Source organism: Apostichopus japonicus, chromosome 22 (assembly GCF_037975245.1).
Source record: "Apostichopus japonicus isolate 1M-3 chromosome 22, ASM3797524v1, whole genome shotgun sequence".
In the NCBI taxonomy this organism is placed as follows: Eukaryota; Metazoa; Echinodermata; class Holothuroidea; order Aspidochirotida; family Stichopodidae; genus Apostichopus; species Apostichopus japonicus.
Window position 1 is genome coordinate 24742575 of NC_092582.1, and position 20972 is coordinate 24763546.

Below are 20972 nucleotides of genomic sequence, written 5' to 3' on the forward strand. Positions count from 1 at the left end.
TAAAAAACTGTTATTCAGCCTATTAACTAGATTTTTGCTTATCAGTTAAAAAACTCATCCCCCAATGCCTTTCCTGTGGTTAAAGTTGATTGCTTCGCAAACTTGCTGAGGTAAAGATCAAAACTATCCAATTAAATATATAAACCAGATCCTCATCACATTTTGTATCACAAAGATATGAATTATTAATATTGGTAATATTTTGCATCTGGCAACCATACAATGAATGATATCATCAAGGCAACGCTGCTGAAAATATGTTTGTTTTTATTCATCATGTTTCAATCATTTATCAAAGTAGCCATGTATTGTTAGCTTCAAAAAATGGTATTTTTACCTAAATATGAGTAGTAGTATTGATATTCATGATTCCATGTTCCTTTTAGTGTTCGATTATTTGTTAAGACAACCTAATCCAAAATGTATTACCAATGAAGCGTTTGATTACATCTCACCTCACAAAGATTTCATAGATGACCTGGTCGACTACCACAATAACAATACACAAAATGTTAGAACGTAACCAAACGCCGTGACTTTGTTCAACCTATGCAACTTTAGTTTGAAAGTAACGAGACAAGAACAGAAACTAATAAATAACATTTAAAGGAATCTGTTATTTGTGTGGCATTGTAAGAGTAAAATATGTGACAAACCATTCAAAACCTATATCAGAAAAACCAAAATATTACCTCATGACCTCATAAAATTAAATCATCTTCTGCAAATTCTCTCTTTTCCCTGTGTTTGTTTTTCAAAGTAAGTTAACAATTTCGAGGGTGATATGCTAAGAATTATTTGTTAAAACTTTTACCAACTCTAGCATAGTAGAACTTTAGAGCAGCAACACTGATGACCCTTACTCACGTGAGGTCAACAGTATAATACATATGTACAATTATTTGCATAATAATTTGCATAGTCATCCGTTCCTGAAAAAGGAACTGAAGGTCGTACTCCATATTAATAAACAAACACTAACCGTAAAAAAATCTAGTCTTAAAACAACTATGTTAAGAGCCTGAATCAGGATGTCCCTTTTACATGTTATACCAGGTTCAGGCCATACCACTCCAAATTGGAATGTTACTTTCAAATAACAATTCATATGCCGTTATCTCAAGAAGCTAACTATGTATGCAAAATACCACAGGTTCTGCTACAGTAATATTGTTGATAGTATCTGTACCACCAACCACAATATCAGCCGAGATATGTAGGAATAGGAGTGTTTTGCTCTCCAAGCCTCTTTTAATGGAGTTTGCAAGTTTTTGGACTGTGGAATCAAGGAAAACACAGAATTACATTTTATTCAGTTTAGTCCAAATCTAAAGGCCAGAAAGTTCCAAAACAGAGCAAACCTAACAGCATGAATGACTTACGCTAGACCATGAAGCTAAATGCCAATGGCACCTCATAATAATCAAGGTACTGGCTTAAACAAGAAAAACCACTTCTTAACCAGGAATGCAAAAACACCCATTGAGGTTTAGATTACATGCAATAAGCTGTATATTCTAATATCTGATGATTACATTCTTTTATAGACATCATTCTTACAAGTCTCTACAGCTGTCTCTCTGTTTCACTGACATGAAAAGACCATTGAAGTTCACCAACTAGAACATAGCGATGTATATCAGTAATACAACTCAGACATTTCCTTAATGACTGACAATATTATCATAGCCTGTTATAACAGTTGACCTTCTTAAAGCAAAACCATATAAGGAGGTCTGTAAATGGATGTCACAAATTTGACCGATTGAGAGAAATACACATTTACTGCATCTAATTTAATGTTTTTACTTTAATATCTACACAAATGATGTTGACTTTTTGTTCTGTGTTGTTTATTGTGCCCCTTCACAACCTGAATTGTTAAGACCAAGCTTACTGACAATGTGAGAATGCATCTAGCTGAGATGCAGATTTGACTCATTCTTCCAGTTGATTGCTAATAACCTCATATAACCTTTGACCCTAATTGACACTACTTTGGTAATGATTAAAGAAGCCCTCACAGGGCGACAATTTGGACAAGTTGCATAAGCAATGGGACCACAGTCAGACTGACCTACATTATATTGAGTAATAATGATGATTCTGTCCTAACATACTTAAATGAAGCATGTAATGAAGGCAGGCTTAGAGTAACTATTTACTTTTATACTGGCCTGTCAGTACCACAATCCAGCAATAAAGCATGTGATGAAGGAAGACTTAGAGTTACTATTTACTGATATACTGGCCTGTCAGTACTTACACTGCAGTAAGCATGTAATGGAGGCAGGCTTAGGTTAACAATTCACTGTCGTACTAGCCTGTCAGTACCTACAATGCAGTAACAAAGAATGCAATGAAGACAGGTTTCAGTGTTATTATTCAATGTCACTGGGCCTGTGCTTAGACCTGATTCCTATTTATAATTACAGTGATATTAATGATGTCACAACAACATAAAAACAAAACATCATTGACATACACAAAGGGATTGATAGTTTGACAAATAACACTATATACAATGGTTACTAAGTAAATTATAGGAAGATCTGATGCTACAAATAAGACAATGGTACAGTGACACTATTACAATGTGTCAACACCTTGATCTCATGCCTACAGTAAATTGTACACATTAAAACCCATATAATCTGTCTTCTTGGATTTGTAGGAGCGTCTTCAGCAGCGTCATCAATCAATGTGAAGGAAACCTTGAAGAGCATCAACCCGCTTGACCTCCAGTATGTCTATCGCTTTGCATGTGGACTCAACAAGTCAGCAGCAGACATCATCGTGAAACACCTGCAGGAAACCGAAGAGGGACGTCAGTTTGCTATTCTTTGCATGCTTGAACAAGAAGAAAAGTCAGACCAATTTATGCAATCAGTTAAGGACTTGGTGTCAAGTGAGATTTTCATTAGCGAATATGATGCCATTTTGTTACAGAGGTCTACTATACAAGTCCTTGAAGTTGCTACAGCTAAGCAGGTAATTTTCAATTTGTGTACTATTGATACTCTCAACACACCAGAACCAATTCTTAAGTTGAAAAAGTTAATCAATCTTGGTTTAATTTATTCAATATTTGTGACTCAACTTTGCTACCCACATTGTTAAGATTCTATTTCAATAGTTCATTGCAATTATCAGGCCAACTCTTTTTGTATTTATTCATTTGGGTTCTGATGTTCATTCTCATTGTGGATAGAGAACAATCTTACTAATTAATTTTCCTTCCTGAATGCCAGTGAAATTCTCAATAGTTTTCTCGCATCTCATGTCACTATCTTTGTCGGAAATGTAAGAAATATGGCACCACATAAATCAACTTTACCCAACAGCATGCATGCGCATAACACCTATTATTTAGTGTGGACCATTGCCTCATTGTCTAAATGTAGCAGCAATGATTTGATAAAAACAGGAGCCCAAGGGCACTATGGTACCTTGCTTGTAAGGAATATTTACAAGGGGAGCAGCGCTGTCCTAAAATTGTTATGTGGTCCGATGTACACAGACAATATTATTGCCAAAAATATCACAAATCCACCGTTGGTCCTTTTGAGAACCTGTTGAGGACCAGGTGTCTGATATGAGAACGAGTTGGCTCTTTTTACGGAACTCACAGAATCATCCAAACTGTACTTATTAAGAATTTTAGCAAAACCAAACAAAAACTTGATCTCTAATAACTTAGCACACAAAGGTGCAGAGGAGTTAACTTATGGACAATTTAGATCGGAATATGTCCACGAAAATTCAAAGAATCGACTTGAAAGAAACTGTAGAGGTCACTAGAGGTCAACCTGAGGTCAAAGGTCACCCAAATGCAGGTCGACTGTTGGATTGCAATAGCTTAACTCGCAACCTTGACGGACATTTTGTTCTCAAGTTATTGCAAAAATACTAGTTTTTGACCCCTAATTGACCTTTATTGACCTTGGATCACATGACCGTTATTTTTGGCAATGATCCCTTACCCCATTCACAACTACTCCCAAAATATCAACCATGTCGGACTCTGTCAATGGGAGTTATTGCTGTTTTTAGTATATTGGTTTTTGGTATCTAACTGACCTTTGCGGGCACCAAAAACAATAGGGATCTTTTTCTTACTATGGGCTATCCACCCACCAAGTTATATCATGATACATTATTTCCTTTTTGAGATATCGTGTACACAAGCCAAGAAGCCTCTTATACACACACACACATACACGCCAAGTTGAATGCATAGGTTCCTTGTTTTGCAAAAAGCAAGGAACCAAAAAGTGATATAAATCATCATACAAAAAAGGTAAATGGTTCACAGCTTACCTCGGAAAACACGAAAGCAGGTTCTTTAAATTATCCTCTGTAATATTGTGCTCGTTATTGTATGCTGTTGTGGGTTGACTCCTCAGCTTTAATTGAAAAGGAATTAACACAATAAGTACACATGTGTAGCACATTTGTTGCATTGCATTGGGGCCGTAACGAATATGTGAGTGCTCAGGCCTCATCCATCTAACAAAATTGTGAAAAAGCAAGATCATTTACCAATAAAATAAAGATCTTGACACAATGTTGGGGTCAATATTTGGGAAGTTGACACCGTGTAGTTTATAATGTATTATTTTCCTTTCAAATCAGCCAGTTGGGACAATTTCCTAATGCTAAGACCTCTCTAAACTGTACTCCAATTTCATGCTCTCAAAGCACTGGCATGACAGTACAAACAGTTCCTTACCTTGATCTGTTAGAAACGTGTTATTCATACTGCTCATACTGACAATGTGAGTGCACTGAAGCGGGACATAACACTACAGTATAGAAAAAAATTGTCCCCGGCACCTGGGTGTTCAAATAGAAACATACATGCACATGCATATCACTTTCCGAATAGGGCAGTAACTATGCATTCCATTGTATTCTTGTTTGGGTCTGGTGGTCTAATATGCATGAATTTGTGCAAGATAAATACACTAAACGATAATTACTTAAAAGAGCTCTATTGCCTTGATCAAAGGTATTCAGCAAAACCCATTCAATTTCAGAAACTGGATGTTGATAATTTAGTTTGTAGAGAAACTCACCCAGAATCTCATCCACAAAGGAAGTTATGTCGTCAGTGATGTTGGCCCGTTTGAATTTTCTTTTCAATTCCTTGAAGGACCTGAACAGAAAAGCCGTTGCAATGCAATGTGGAAAACTGTACCAACTGGAGGTCAAAGAGAGACTACAAAATAATTCAACTTTACCTTTCACTAGATTTATCAAGGTGAAAATTCTAGAGGCCTGTGATAAGTTTTGTATCACTGTAAAGAAGAGTGCTTTACTCAAAGTATCTACTGTATTGTGGCATGTACTTGAGGCTATAGTGTTCCGTTAGGACCATTGGAATAGTTCCTGACAGCATGCTATCAATGTCTTCCTTTATGGCAATGAGGATCTATGAATATTTATACAGTTATATTCTCAGGGCATCACAATTTATTGTTTACTATTGCTGTTTTCATCTTTGGGTTTGTTGGACTGACATAGCTAACAGCAAGGACTACAGTATAAACATTATTCAAAGTAATTTTGCTTTAATCATAGAGGTATGTTTTGATTCTGAGGTATTCAACACAATTAGTTATTACAACACTACCTGTAGTAGTACTAACTTATGAACTTCATGTTGCATTCAAAGAGTTTCTGAGAAAATCAACAGTTCCTTATACTTGTGATTCCTGTGTAAATAGATCAAATGACATAAAATATCAGGTTATCTTCACATTACAATTTGACATCACTTTTTGGATGCACTGAAATGGGAGGGCAGGGAATGTTAGGACGGAAATGGAGAAATGGTTGTTGCCAGTTTTTACAGTTTATATTATCAAAGAAAACACTTAGTGGTGACATATGTAATATATAGCAAGTGGAAGCACACAGGCTTCAGACAGTGTGATCATAGTAACAAAATCACTGATTAACTTGCTAAGGCATGCAGTTGTGCAGGGTATTATTAACTCTTACATTATATATAGTAACACATTCACTTAATACATGTCTCCATTGAAACAGAATGATGGAGAAGTATGTCCCATATTATTATTTTTTATAAATGTCTTAGCCTTGGCAAATCTTGGGTTTTTATCAAAAGGAAATAATCTCAAGTAGGTACTCCTACTACTGGGAGGAGTTTACAGGCTCGCTTCAAGAAAACTAACCCTATTCAAATAGCTTACTTCATTGTTGGGATATTAAAGTTGATGATAACTCAAGTTTGAAGGTATATCTAAGGTAACTACTGGGCCAATGGAAGCCCTACTATGTATTATAGGTTTGGTCAAGTTTAACTACTTGTGCCAATTCATTCCTTAGTTTGTAACTGAGATACTGTATACCCGTAAGGATAGTCCTCCTTATAACATAAACCAGAAGTTAGAAGTTTTCACACTTAGTGTGGGTATGGTACTAACTTAGTTGGGTATGGGTCTCATTTTGTGCAGTGACTCTATTTAATTGTAAGGGGACATGCACTTATGAACTAAATTGATTGTTTAAGAGCCTGTCATACATTTTACTGCCTATTATTTGTGGAAGTGAGGCTGACAATACAGAGGAATGTGGCCACACGGTAAAGACAGATTACTACCTTTCCCTGCCACCCAACACAATGACACACTGACAAATTGGAAAGTATCAAGCAATCGGAATATGTGTTCTTTAATTTATGATTCATACACGAAACGAAAAATGGACCCAGTTTATTAAACATATACACCTCTTTGTGTACATTTTAAAATTGGTAAGCAATATAATGTATGGCATACTGTGCCTAATAGGCCTATATGGTGTATGTATGCTAGATTGAGACCTTAATCTTCCCTTAGGCTCTTAGGGAGTTTGTTGATCAAGCAAGTCTCTGCTGCACCAGGATTAGGCAGAAACAAAATCACTTTCTACCCAGACTCGAATCTAATTCTAACTACAACACAGCTTACCAGTCCTGCTATACACTAATTATACACTTACCATTACCATCAGCATATTATAAACCATTCTGTGCAAGATCCGCATCATGTGACCCCCAAAGATCATGTCAAGACTGATTAATCCACATTTACCTAATGAGGAGATAAAGACAAAAGCAATAAGACTCAGTTGTCACTAGTTCTATATTCAGAATATCAGAACTAGATGTTTTAATGCAAACAATAAAATTTCTTGTTATTGAGTTTGCATTTTTAATATTTACTCAACAGTTATTCCATTGCTCACAGATATAAGCTAATGCTACAATGACTCTGTGCCTTGGTAACATGTTTGCAATCCTATGGATTAGTCTAAATTAATCAGTACACCCTTCTAGTTTGGTACTTTTAACACGAATCGTGCAGCAAGCCAACAAAGTTGTTCATCTTTGTTCACCTTTACTTTGAAGTCAAGCAAAGTTAGGCCTAATTACTGGCCTGGATTGCTTTTGTCTAGCAATTGGTATATCAGTGTGAAGCAGAGGATGCTCTAAAACATAAATGTTGTTGTTTTTGCTTTCACAACTGTCCCAGTAACTTCATTTCCACTTTTGCCAATAGACATCAACGTGATGCCCCCCCCCCCCCAACTCCCCAAACTTATAACAGAAGTACATAACAACTTTATGACCAAAAAGAATACGTAATGCATTAAGGATTTCAGATGTCACAACATGCTGAATCCTTCAAGAACTTGTCATATTGTGTTGAATGATCTTCTGTGATAGAATCATAAACTGTTGCTTGTAATAGTGCAATACACAATACATATCATTATTCATGAAAACTATTTAATATGATGGGATGGGTGGACCTTGTCTTAAATTACATAATATCCACTCAACATGGAGACGATGACAATAGAAGTCTATGTTAGTATTAGATGCCCACATTAGAATGAAACTGTTTCATAATGAAACAATAGATGCCAGATGAACATTCAATTGGTCAGATTTGAAAGATCAGAGATGTACTGTACTTGGCATCAGAATTTCCTCATATTGAAACTTACAATTATGGTACAATTTGTAGAGATGATGCTACAATTAGAGAAACACTGAACAAAAGAGGTCTCACAGAATCCCTCAGTCTACTAAAGACACAACGTTTAGAAGTATTCCAACTTAGATTGTTCATTGTTCATATGTTACGTCTTGTTTTGCAGTAATTGGAATTAATGGGGGGAGGGGTGCTGGTCTGCTGGATTAGGGACTTTCCGGTGGGGAAATTCCTTTGAGGGATCATCTAATAAATTATGTAGTAAAAACATCCACTTAAACACTTGCATTCAAATGGAGGAAGGGGAGGTTCAGGTGGATGGGGTAAGAATCAGGTGGTGGACCATGTAATCATTACCCTGCTCTGTAAGCTGTACACATTTCTTCCAAGTGCTGTAATTCGGACATGAAACTGGCAATTCCCTAAGAAGGCTGATCTCAGGACTGAACAATTCAAGTTTACCTGATGATGAGAAAAACAAAATGCATTTGGTCAGTTATGTTATTATTTATTTAAATTGTCATCACTAAGTCTGCAAGTAGCAGAATTCTATCATGTAACATTGTCAAACACATAGAAATAACACAGAGCTCTTCTATAAATATAATGGTATGGTACTGTAGTTTCAAAATAAATTACAAAGTAAAATTAGTAAAAGATGAGGGATGTCTTCTGATATTATATACTATCTTGCTATGATATTTACAACTTAGTTATAATAACATTGTACAGAAACTAATTCAACTAGAATACAAATCTAAAGACTCTACAAGATGAGTTCAAGGTCTCATAATGCACTCCCACAGTGAATATACATCTCAACTAATACCAAACTAATTGAAATATAAACAATCATTAATCTGAAATTAAGACACACATTGAATCCTCAGTCAAACTTGAAGTAATACCACTACCAATCCACAGTCTGGTTTATATTCAATCGAGAAACAAGATTTATAATGATGTAACCCTGAAAGAGAATGGAGCCTGAAGAAAACATGATGAAGGATTCTGGTCACATAATTTAGGAACCAATGGTTCACTATACTGTGTATAGGTTGATCAATTTGTAGGATTTCTTAAATGTTGACATTGTTCTATCATTGATTGAGTTAGAGTACATAATTTTCTATCTACAGACATTGATACAGTATGTATACTGTTATTTCATAACATTTTTTTCTGTGCAGTCCTTGTGTGAGGGGGAGGGGTCGGGATTAGGTGAGGGCCACAGTTGTCAGCTAAGTGCCTAGTGAAATATGTGAGCAAAAATTACTCTTACTTTGGATTAACAAAGACTTAAAAAGTGGGTATGGTGACACAATTGTGCATGGAACTGTGCCTGGTTCTCAATGACACTGGTTTTGTGTTCACCTTACTTGAATAATGCTTCTTTAGCCTCACAAGATGTCATTGTGAATCTTACAGTAGAACTGGTGTGCTACAGTTTGTTAGGAGTTTGAAGAAAAATATAAAACAAAATAAAGGAGATACAAACCCAGCCATAATCTTTGGCTGATATGATAGACATCTTTGAGATAAATATCAAAGGCAGAGTTGATTTGTATTTCACTGTCAAATTATATTTCAAATCATATTTCCAATATTTAAGCAAATGCTTAAAACAGTCATCTCTACTGTACTACAGTAAATAAACATCATAGCAAACAAAGTACATTAAAGTTCAAGATTATATCCATAGTTGTGTGACCTTTGTGTGACCTACCTAACTTAATCAGGATGTTTTTTGTTTTTGTTTGATGGAGTGTTCATTACAAATACCTCTAATACATAGCTCAGCAATACAGACTGAGTTGACTTTTTTAATGTTTTTACATCATTATAGAATATCTAAAATGGTATTTCAAGTTTTTGGTTTTAATCTGAAGGAAATAAATACCTAAACAGAAGACATATTTGTAGGTAACCCAGACTATTTTCAACAAACTAACAAGTTGTCTTCTAGTCTTACCATTCTGGGAGTTTCAGGAGTTCTAGAAGACTTTATTCATTTGAGTCTCAGGAAGCAATTTTTATTTCAGTTTGGCAAATGGTAAAATGTACCAGAGGGTTTTTAGCCAGCTATTGTGTAATGACCAGCTCATTACAAACAAACAAATAACTGGATTAATCCAGCAAGAATCTGATCATTTTTATGTCCTTACAAGGGATTAATTATGTCAATTGTATATTGAGTGGATGAGTTAAAACTTGATATAAAATTATTTTAGTGAGAGGGAATGGAGATAAAAAAGTATTGCTTGATCTGCGATGCTATCCAAAAAATCTACCACACATCTTTGAAACATTATCATTACTGTTGAACACTTACCATTGATGTGATTACCATCACATGGAGGAAATATCAGATGATGAACCATTCATTGTCCTTGTCAGCACAGTATGAAAACTTCCATCAAAAACTAGTAACTACAGGTGGAATAGGTGATCCCCTAATAGCTCACTTCAGGATAATTCAAGGTAATCTAATAAAGAGAAAAGAAAGTGATGTGAATGAAAATTAAGTCCTAATGATAGGATATATTGAGAATGTCAGTTAGAAATAGATATAGATATATGTAGATATGTCTATAGGAAGGAAAGTACATTTCAGTTTCCAATAACCAGAGAAGTGTAAAACAATTAACCAGTAAACCATCAAACTTGAACCGGATTGTCCGTTGTTTAGTGGAAGTGGCATATAAGTAAAGGTGTGGTGCAGTGATATAAATGATCTCACAAAGGAGAGTCCAACCTCACACAAACCCAACCATGCATGGTTTGGCTTGACTGAGAAATTTGTGAGATTTCGCACCTCTCTTTCCTATTGAGGACAGAATGTCTTTTGAATTTACACTCATCAGGAGATAATTGTATCTAATTTAGTGTGTCAGCTTGGGTGGATGGGTGTTTTATATTAATTTTCTTCATTTAATGGCACCAGGCCCCTAGAGACTGAATTGCCTACATTGACCTAGTTACACCACTCTCTGGGGGGTCTCTTTCCAGATTTTAGATCACCAAAGATTTATAGAGTACCCTGTTCAGCTGGTCAATAGCTATCCAATACGGTCAGTTCTTTCCACAAATTTGGCAGATGCAGACACTTATAACCTCCGAATTTTGAGTTAAAACATTTTGAGATGAAAAAGTTAAAATTTTGACTTATCAGGTCAAAATCTTGAGATAAAAAAGTCAAAATTTGGGGATACTTATTTGTATGCCCCTATGTCCCTATTAAAGCCACCGTACTCAAGTCAGTAAAGTAAGTTCAATTTTGAGACCAATAAGATTTTTAAAACCAACTGCAGTGTCTGGCTCAGCAATGTTTAAAAATTAAACAAGCCCAAGTGACAATTCTGTTTTCACAGCTATTTACTCAGATGAGTAGGAAGTATTTCCAATTGTGTTCTCTGTTTATAGTGGTTGGACTTACAAGGGTACTGCAAAGCTCTACAAATCTTCAGTATTTTCACAATCTGGTAGCAATGAGGACATGTCAGTAATAGAAATACTTAATCTAATTTTACTATGTGGAATATCTGAGCCCTAGCCGGGTGCTTCAGAAGAGCCCTGTAACATCTGTGAGACTTCTTGTCCTCTTCTACTAAGTTTAAAGCATGTAAATACATGTTAGAGAGAAAAATGTAATTTCTATGAAGTTTAAATCTAAGCCCTGGTGGGAGTCCCTGGGGACTTCAGCTGAGGCATATTCACTTTGCAGATATTTAATGTTCTCTGATAGTGATTTTGCAGCCCTAGTGGAGCCCAAGGGGGGGGGAGGGGTGGCAAGTGCTCACCACCCTAATGGATGCCAGTGCTTGTATATCTTTGAATGCCCTCTAAATGTGTTTAATTTAAACAGTATTTAGCTCTCAAATATGCAAGGAAGAAATGTTTTCATGACATGATATTGATAAAGAGTGGCAGGGGAATTTTACTTCCTGAACCATGCTTGCTAGCCAGCAGTTTGGTGATTCAAGTCACAACAAACCAGATTTAGTTCATTCTTACCATTCCTATGTAACTCTGTGCATCAAGAAGTGTAGGATACTGAAAGAAGCTTGATAGGTTCACAGGTCCTGCTCTCCTCTATCCAGTACAGTCTCCATCTTCATATTCGCTAGAGGGTTTCTTCCTACAGTTGAATTATTACATCATGGAGCCGATCGAGCCTCAGTGACTTCTAAATCAAAAGTGAAACATTAACATGAAATCAAATGAGTTATTCAGAAACAAAAGGATACTCACAAGTCACAACAAAGAAAAACCCATGGTAGCAGTTTCACTTTGATCCAATCATTGATCTTTATAATTTAGTTATCATACAGTATTAAAGTGTTTGGTTTCTGAAGCTTTTTGAAAGTTCTTAGGTCATACTGTAAGGTTTTCGGGGACAGTCCCCGATTACAGTGTGCTGTCCCCGATGAACAAGTGTCCCCGAAAATGTCCCCTATTCGTCAAAATGTTCAGGAATTTCGAAAATATTCCACATTATTATTAAATTAATTGTAAAAACAAATTTCCGAGGAGTAATGCATCAGTAGAAAGGGTGTTTCCTCTCATGAATGACTTATAGAACTCCTGGGGAAATCTCAGCTGAAGGTTGAAATGGTGAAAGCCATGCTGCAAGTCAGAACCCATTTCAGTATGTCTTGTGTGGAATTCAGCAAAAAGCTCAGTAGCACAAATAAAGTATTGATGAAAATACACTCTTCAGAGAAGTACACTAAGACCAATTGATCACGAATTTATGACACAAGCAACTCAAAAGCTCTCAAAGAACCACGTTAAGTAAGTGAATTTCATCTAAGAAAAAGCTAAATAAAATTGATTTAAAAAGTGCTTCTAAGTATCACAATTTTACATCTAAGCACCTGAGGCACTTGAAAATTTTCCAAAGGGGAAGGGGGGGGGAACCCCCTCCCTTTAGACCTGTCCCCCATTTGTCACGCAATAAATGTCCCTGATCAATTCCAGTCAGGAAAATATAGTCACCTTATATAAGGAACTTTTGCATTCAGATAGCAACGTGACACTCTTTGTGGGCAATCAACCTCACTTGTTAGCTGTAAAAGACCCCTTTACTTTTAGTTAGTAAATTATATAAAATTGCATATTTGATTTGTGATATTGAAGCTGAAGATACATCTAGATCAAGGGCGTAGGAACCGGGGGGCTGGGGGGGGCTCCAGCCCCCCAGTGAAAAATGTGGAGGGGCGGAAGTATCATTCCGCCCCCCGTTTCGCAAGGCAGAAAACCCCTTTTTCATTTCCAAATGAGAAAAAAAATCTCATTTGGAGCACCAAATTGCATCTAAGGCCAGGTGAAAATACAAAATTAAGTTTACAAAACGGAGTGGGTGTTGAAGTGTGCTATATTGCACCAAATTGCATCTGAGGCCACCTGGAAATGCAAAAAATTCCAAAGGGGACCCCTCCCCCAGGCCGGCCATCGATCTTCAGCCCCCCCACTCAAAAGTACCTTCCTACGCCACTGATCTAGATAGGAAATGAGCATTATCAGCACAAACCCTGGACATTCTTAATATGTTCCAATCATGGGTTGTCTTGGACCAGTAAGGGTGGTGTAAAGCACTGCAGTATTTTGGTGACACAAACTACAATAATGCCAAGTATATGATATGGAATATTGAATCTCAATCTCTGGAAAACCTTTATTTCATTTGACCTTTACTCAATGGCAGGTTTGCACTTAAATCCACAATATCCCAGGAGAGGAAACAACTCCAGAGTACTTTAAGAGTAGGTTTTTATGACTAAATTTTACTAAAACCTTTCAGACAGTTGGATGATCTCACAAGTGTAGAACACCTTCTTCAATAAATTAATATTATGATCAAAGTACTGTATTTGAAGGAGGAAACCTCACCTTCAACTTGTAACCAACTATAACTGGCTAGCATCACCATACTTAAGCTAGTCCTACATTGTGCTGAGCATAGGTCACGCTTTATGCTGGCATTGCGCGACTATTGAATATTGTAACTAAAATCATTGGACTAGGCCTAAATTAGGCTGCACTTAGTTATATGACTAGAGATGACCTAAGCCATAACGTTGAACGTTACCTATGAACCTGTCCTTGTACGTGCATAGCCTAACGCTATGAAAGGAACTCAACTGATACGTGGGATTTCTTCTTTGACAATTGCAATATACTCAGTCTGTTTCTTTCAGTAATATGTTCACCATCTGGAATATGCTGCAATATCTTCATATTAGTAAGCCAGTACTGTAGCTTCGGGGAATCACGTCAGACTAATAGAGAAGTACAACCAACGCTGCTTATATACTGTACACTGTGTCGTTGGTTTGTTTATATTTTGAAAATGAGACTTGTTCAAGTCATTTCCATGGCCACGAGGGAAATTCCCCTATTTTCCAGATAAATGGTCAATCTTTCAATTGAAATAATAGCAATTTACAACAAAATGGCAAATTCTTTAGATCTGATTAGTAAGGACTCCAACAATATGCTGTAAAATGTCATTTTATCATTTGCACCTTGACATTTTTCAGCTAATGTTGCGTTCATAGAATCCTCAGTGCAGCAGCTTGAAAGTGTCATCAAGACAGCAAGATATTCATGTTACGTTCAGCTGAGAAGCTAGCCACTGCTACGGGTGCACACCCCTCCCTCAGGTGGGGGATGGGGCTACATGGGATTTGCCTTCAACAAGCCAACCAACACACCGTCTCCTTTTTTAAATACTTCTTTCCATTCTGGATTTTCTATAATAGTGCAGGCCCTAGCCAAGTCAGTCGGGAAGAATTTTGGATTTGCTGCCCCCACCTACACCCCCCCCCCACCCCTTGAAATCCTATATTAAGAGTGAGGGTAGAGAAATGGTCCCATTCTTCGAGTAATTCGATCCAATTTCATCTAAAGGTCCAAAAGGTAGCCTCTCATCAGTTTATGACAATAACGAGTGATACCCTGATTGTTATATGTAAAGTAGTTGATAGCCTATACATCTGCTATGTGGTACATGGCTACATGAAGGTAACATATGCTATAATGTGTACCTCTTTGTCAGGCATTATTGTATATACGAGTAATACCACCTAACGGCTATTTACCGTCTGAATAACTGGACGGGCAAGACTGTATTTTCTGATTTTCCATGCAATTATACAATAGTGGTTTTAACATCGGTCAGTTCAGTTTTCAAACTTCACACTAGTATTCTTTAGCACAACCTTAAGTTTAGACAAAAATTATAGTCTAAGAACGCCTCAGAGTTGTCTCAGTCGGAGGACCCTTACAACCCCTGTACATGGAATTGCATTCAACGACTCCACAGCAACACCATCACAACTTTCGAATCCACCTATAGTCTGACCATAAAGGTTCATTCCCTTTCCTAAATTTGTCGGGAGAATTTTGGAATATGAACCCACGTTACTGGGTACTAAACCATACAGGAGAGTCGATCCGTTTTCAGGATTGGAGAAGCAAACTTACCGATAGAGCCCCTCAATGAATGCACATGTACTTGATCGGAAATATACACAAATTAGCCACAAGATGTACGGTACCTCCTCCTATATGTTCTACACCCTTCCCCATATCTATGTAGACATGTGAAAAATCACTTGATTGGCGTAGGAAGGGAGCAAAACAATGAATTGGTCGGGAGGGGGTCGGGAGGCATCCCAATTAAGCAAATAATACACATTTTGTCATTACTGTGACCCACATGGAACACTGAAAAATTTCAAAATTTTCATATCAAAATGTTCCCCGAAAGTTTCGAACATTTCTGGGAATTTCAACCCTTTTCTTGAAAATCAAGTCTTAAAATTGTCTTAAAATTGCCATCTGTAATTTGACCGAAATTCTCAACATTAAACTACTTTTTTCTAAAAATTAAACCTCTTCGATTTATTTCGACCTCTTCAGTTCCCTCCATGTAAAATGTCGATTTCTTTTTGTTTAAAACTTAAACTTTTAAAATGTCGACTTATCATCTAAAAATATTAGCGTTTTATCTAAAACTTGTACATTTCTCTCGAAATTGCATTTCTCGAAATCAAGATTTCTTTCTAATATAAATTTCAACTATTTATCTCAATAAAATAAACTTTTCTTGCTGAGGATGGTAGGTCTACTAAGTAAAAGAGGAGAAAAAAGGCGGGGGGGGGGGCATTATTGGTGAATTGTCGACATAGTATTTTGATTTGAGCAATTACGAGGTACGTGAAAAGACAAAACATCGTTTGATTGCCTGACACTCTCTTTGCTGGTGCAATGATTCAGCTGAATAATCCAGCACTGACATGGAGTGGAATTAATTACAAAAGGTGGTTGGGTGGGGGGGGGGGGGGAATGAAAAAAAGTTGTGTTGTTACATTTATTCCAATAATTTCATGATGATCAAGTGATTATTTGTAAAAAAAAATGAAACTTGACACACGGACACCTTTTGTCTGCACGATGTGTCTGCAAGATGTGTATGACTAAACAAGGATGTTCAATTTATGTTATTCCATGTAGGTTTTAATATTCATTAAACGTGTACTCCTTAAATCATTTGAAACAGACGGTATTCAAACTTTTGTTTTGTGTTTATTGTTTGTTCATGCATCCACTAGCAGATAATAGGGTGGGGGAATGTGTACATCAAATGCTTTTTGCCCAAATTTTAACCGGTGGTGGGGGAGGAGGGGGTGGGGGACTAACACCCTACCGCTTAGGCAGAAATGTCAATGATAGCTTGATCTAATTGATATAGGTTGTGTTGTATTATTTAATTCCTCGACCCCTTCCTTACTTCATACCCAGTCGACGTCAGGTATCAAACTGTCTGTTTGCACCGGGTGGTATGTATAACGTTACGTCCGTCGTACATTTACTTCTATTGGCGCCAAAATGTCTGTTACAAATTTCAAAAATCACCCGCGAACAGCTGGGAAACACCTGTATATGAATATCGGTGACTCATGCTATTGAATACCTGTTCATATCTATAGTATCTATCACTGAATGGTTTAGTGTTATATTGGTGGAGTTGCAGAGTACGTATTATATTCGTGGTAGTTGTTTGTTACCATTGACTTGTTGAGTGGTTATTAAGATGGATTATTTAATGGAGAGGAACCGCTGTTAATAGTTAAAACAGTAATTATTTATCAGAGGGATAATTTGACGGTAAGGTACAAAGGCATAGGCTAGGATGTGTACAAAGGCCAGGCCAAACTTAGGTAGGCTTTAGGCAAGACTAGTATTAATTCAGTTAGGTTATGTTAGAAATCCCAAACATCACCCGCGAGAAGTTAGAATTACTACTTTTAGCAAGAGGACATGCTTAGCAAATCTAACTCATAAAACATACAAATCTTAGCCTAGTTGTTGACTGATTATCAAAAAATTCCAAGTTAAAGCATCTTAAATATAAAGGAATTGAATAAAATGCAATCGAGACACTGAGTTTTCTTTAGGGATCTTAAATTAAGCGAAGAAAAAAAACAGCGATTAACATTCTAGGTGAGCTGATGCCTATCCTTTACTTCGAAAACAATAACACCATTTTAGCTAAGAAAAAGTATCCATAGACAAACTGTAGAAACTTTGTTATCCCTTCAAAAATCTTAAACCACAGAAAATTGTTTAACTCGATTTTAATCGTATATAACAAAACCTTATACTAGGCATTAATACAAGTCAATCTATACCATTCCACAATTGTTATTGTAATCATGTAACTTACTATTAATCGACCAGGTCGGACATTTGAGCAAATTGTGTAAGAAACCTGCAGCTTTTTACCGAGCAGGCTAACTGAAATAATGTTATTTAATAACTGATTATGAGTTGAATGACCTACCTCCTGCCGATATACCTGACACTTATGGGGAAATATAGTTTTTATAGGGCCTACTGCTTTGAGCCTCTATAAAACAGTTTTCCAATTTAAGTTTAATAATAATAAAATGCAATAAATAGTTATTAAAAAGAACTCTTTCGTCCATGTCTTCCCAGCAGCAACTAGATCGTGGTGTTCCACTCACAGCTGTTTTTGTATTAATTTTGCCCACTTAATTATAAAAAAAAACGTTCGTCATTTCCAAGCCGGCCAACAGACTTATGGTGCATGATATTAAAAATAAAAATGGTTTTGAAATTGAATGTGCGCCATTTCTTTTACGCTTAGTTTTAAAAGGGCGCCTTCCTCTCATTAAACTTGTAATTAACTGATTTATCTCTCGTGTTTGTAAATGTATATTTGTCCGCTAACTGTTCACACCCGCTGAACTTCATAGTAACATAATATATTACAACGAAGACCCAATCAACCCGATTAAACTTAAAAGTAATAATTAATTAGTATAATTAAACCCTCAAGGATATTAAGTGTTTCCAGATAACAATATTATTGTAAAAAAAGTAAAAAGCGGATGGTACTATTTAATTGGAAGAAAGTTAAGATCATAAGCAATACCCAATTTAAAAATATCTACAAACACAAAGAAAGAAAAATGCTACATTTCCAAAAAATCCACTAGAAGTTTTGTCACACTCAAACCGTAACTTAGGAATGAATTTGATAACTAAACACAGATAGTCATCATCTTTTAAACAGATGGTATTAATTGGAAATAATTAAAATTCAAGCAGAATAGTATGATTTGGATCAAAATGAAATAATTTGTATATTAAAATTTGAGTTTAAGCCTCATCAACCTTTCTCTCTTGAAACTTGAATTTGATCTACATCTGCTTCTGTAAATTGCATTTTAATTATAAGAAACAACCTATTTATTTAAATATAATTCTTCCAAATCTCCTTAAACTTTATAAAAACCTAGTATTAGTTGACGTAGAAGTTTAGTAGTAGTTTACTTTTCATGATTCCTATGACTAAAATACATTTAAATTACATTTTCCTTCAGAAAGTTCTAAGTTAAAACACAAATAAATTTCATCAATATTTTTTTCAAAAGATAGAATAAGCTCAATTCTTGATTACTCATTTTTTTATCAAATTCTCAATCCGTCATTGATATTTGTTTCCTATTAACTTGTAAATTAAAATATGTAGCCTCACATTCTAACTTTATTAAGCCTTACTAGCTATAAAATCTTTAATTAATCATTTAATTGTAAAACAAAATAATAACCCTTTAACCCTACATTACTACCTTATTTCCTTCTAATCTAATTATTCCTGTTAATATTTGTCTCCCCTTAAAACCAACCACTTATTTCCTTTCCATTAACTTATTCCTTTTTACAAATAAACACGACCTAAATGTCCTTTATTATCGGTTTACTTTCCTCTATTTTTTATTTCGTTATTTTTATTATTTATAATATCATATTAATTATTCTAATCCTAACCAAATCCAATCTATTTATCTCTATCTACTCTATTATCAGTAACTCTATTCTTTCATTCTAGATTCCTATCTCCAGTGTGTGGCTAGTATCCTGCTCTCCTAGAGTTGATGAGTCTGGTCTGAACCTTATCCTTCAGTCTGGTCTCGCTCTCTCTATCCTGAGTTCTCTCCAGAAGCTGCAGATCTATGACCACAACAGGAGACTAACTAATGAAGAGTTGGCGGACATCTTGTCTTACTCCTCACAGTGTACAAGCTTGAAGGAGCTGTGGTAAGTATTCCGGTAAAGATGTTAGAATCATCATAACAGTTAAACAGGGAATTAATTTAATTAATAAAAGTTATCAATATTAAACTAACAATAGAGAATGTAAAGTCTGCTGTATTTTAATGTCAAGGATTGGATTTAATTAATTTAGTTGAATTTATTTGAATAATTAGGTCATTGAGAAAGGAATTCTGTAGGATGTTATAATAAATAAAACAAAATATAATGGATTAAAATAGGGAATATCTTAAGAGGGTGTTGGTAAGAGAGGTGTGAGGGGTGGGTGGGGGTTGTTCAAAAACGTTCTTTGTTTAGTTTATTGTTAACATTTAACTAAGAAATAGGATTTAGAATGACAGGAATGTATATTAGGATAAAATAAGATATACACAAGGTAGTTGGATTTAATAATTCTAGCGAGTAAAATAATTATTCTAAAATAGTTTTATAAGGAATAACTGTTACTTTTGACTGAAACCTCCGAAATTTTTGATTTTCAATTATTTACAATTAATCTAAGAATTTCTCAATGAAAGAGATTGAAAATCGTTATTTATTTTAAAGCAGTAAATGATGGCAATAAAAATAGCAATAACTTATAACTTTGTTGTTATAAACTCCCCAAAATTGTGATCAGGTCATAATACAATTAAATGTATACCAATGATAATCGAGCGGCAAATAATTTTTTTTTTTTTTTAAATTGTCGAAATTTCAAAAATAGTTACTCAAAATAAGTAAACAAATTGAAACAAAATTAAAGTTAACAAAAAGTACATAAATAATTGCAATTGAGTTAACTATAAAGAAATCAAAAATGATCGCCATAAATATCATCAAAGGCAAATCTGTATCTGATAAATTTCAGAGGTTCAAATTGAATCCATTTAAAACTACTTCAATTTCTTATTTATAGTTTGAAATACGATGTTATACAAAATAATCTAAATTTATATTTATGCTTCTATTTAACCTAATTGTAAACAATAATTAAAATTTAACCGAGAGCTTCAGCTTTGTATAATTCATAACTTTAAACAAAAAACTTAAATATTTTAATATTCCTCGTATAAATGTTACTTCATACTTGATTCGATCATGACGTCCCTGCTTGGTCCTTTACAATTCAGTGTTACTTAATCCTCCCAGACCCCCCAACACCCCCACCCCCCCCCCCCCCCAACCCCCAACCCCTCCTCTCGCTCCTCCTCTCGCCTTGAAATACATGAGAAAAGAAAGCTGGTTTACATATATGTTATATGTGAAATACCGCCATTCCATGAATAACTGTAACCGCGGAGAAAGTAGCACTAGAAATAATACACTTTTGGGAGT

The 20972-nt window shown here is 35.5% G+C and overlaps 4 protein-coding genes across 14 annotated transcripts in view; 2 read left to right on the forward strand and 2 right to left on the reverse strand.

Annotated features, from left to right (window-relative positions):
- Positions 1-20972, reverse strand: part of LOC139963628 (homeobox protein GBX-2-like) — a 183004-nt gene that overhangs the window by 70549 nt on the left and 91483 nt on the right. The gene's annotated exons all lie outside the window — the stretch shown is intronic.
- LOC139963631 (macrophage migration inhibitory factor homolog) overlaps positions 1-20972 on the forward strand; it is a 177314-nt gene that overhangs the window by 49596 nt on the left and 106746 nt on the right. The window lies entirely within an intron of this gene.
- LOC139963621 (NLR family CARD domain-containing protein 4-like) overlaps positions 1-20972 on the forward strand; it is a 93869-nt gene that overhangs the window by 10867 nt on the left and 62030 nt on the right. For all 3 annotated transcript variants that reach the window (XR_011791643.1, XM_071964596.1, XM_071964597.1), the window contains exons 6-7: positions 2675-2991; positions 19432-19640. Coding sequence is in view for 2 of the 3 variants with exons in the window: in XM_071964596.1 (XP_071820697.1) it covers positions 2675-2991; positions 19432-19640 (526 nt within the window). In the remaining variant the exon portion in view is untranslated. The remainder of the gene's footprint in view (positions 1-2674; positions 2992-19431; positions 19641-20972) is intronic.
- On the reverse strand, positions 251-14209 carry LOC139963636 (uncharacterized). Of its 9 annotated transcripts, none has more exons than XR_011791656.1 (8): positions 12021-12939; positions 10339-10492; positions 8364-8468; positions 7009-7100; positions 5652-5717; positions 5079-5203; positions 4321-4406; positions 251-2805 (listed from the first exon to the last, which is right to left on the reverse strand). XR_011791656.1 is itself a non-coding variant. In XM_071964641.1 (6 exons), exons 2-6 carry the CDS (start codon positions 10385-10387, stop codon positions 2829-2831), a joined length of 354 nt encoding a protein of 117 aa, XP_071820742.1. In that variant the 5' UTR covers positions 10388-10492; positions 12021-12376; the 3' UTR covers positions 251-2828. The 9 variants fall into 9 exon arrangements, 1 of the variants encoding a protein (XP_071820742.1); XR_011791655.1 differs by having other exon boundaries at positions 5079-5221; XR_011791654.1 differs by having other exon boundaries at positions 5079-5717.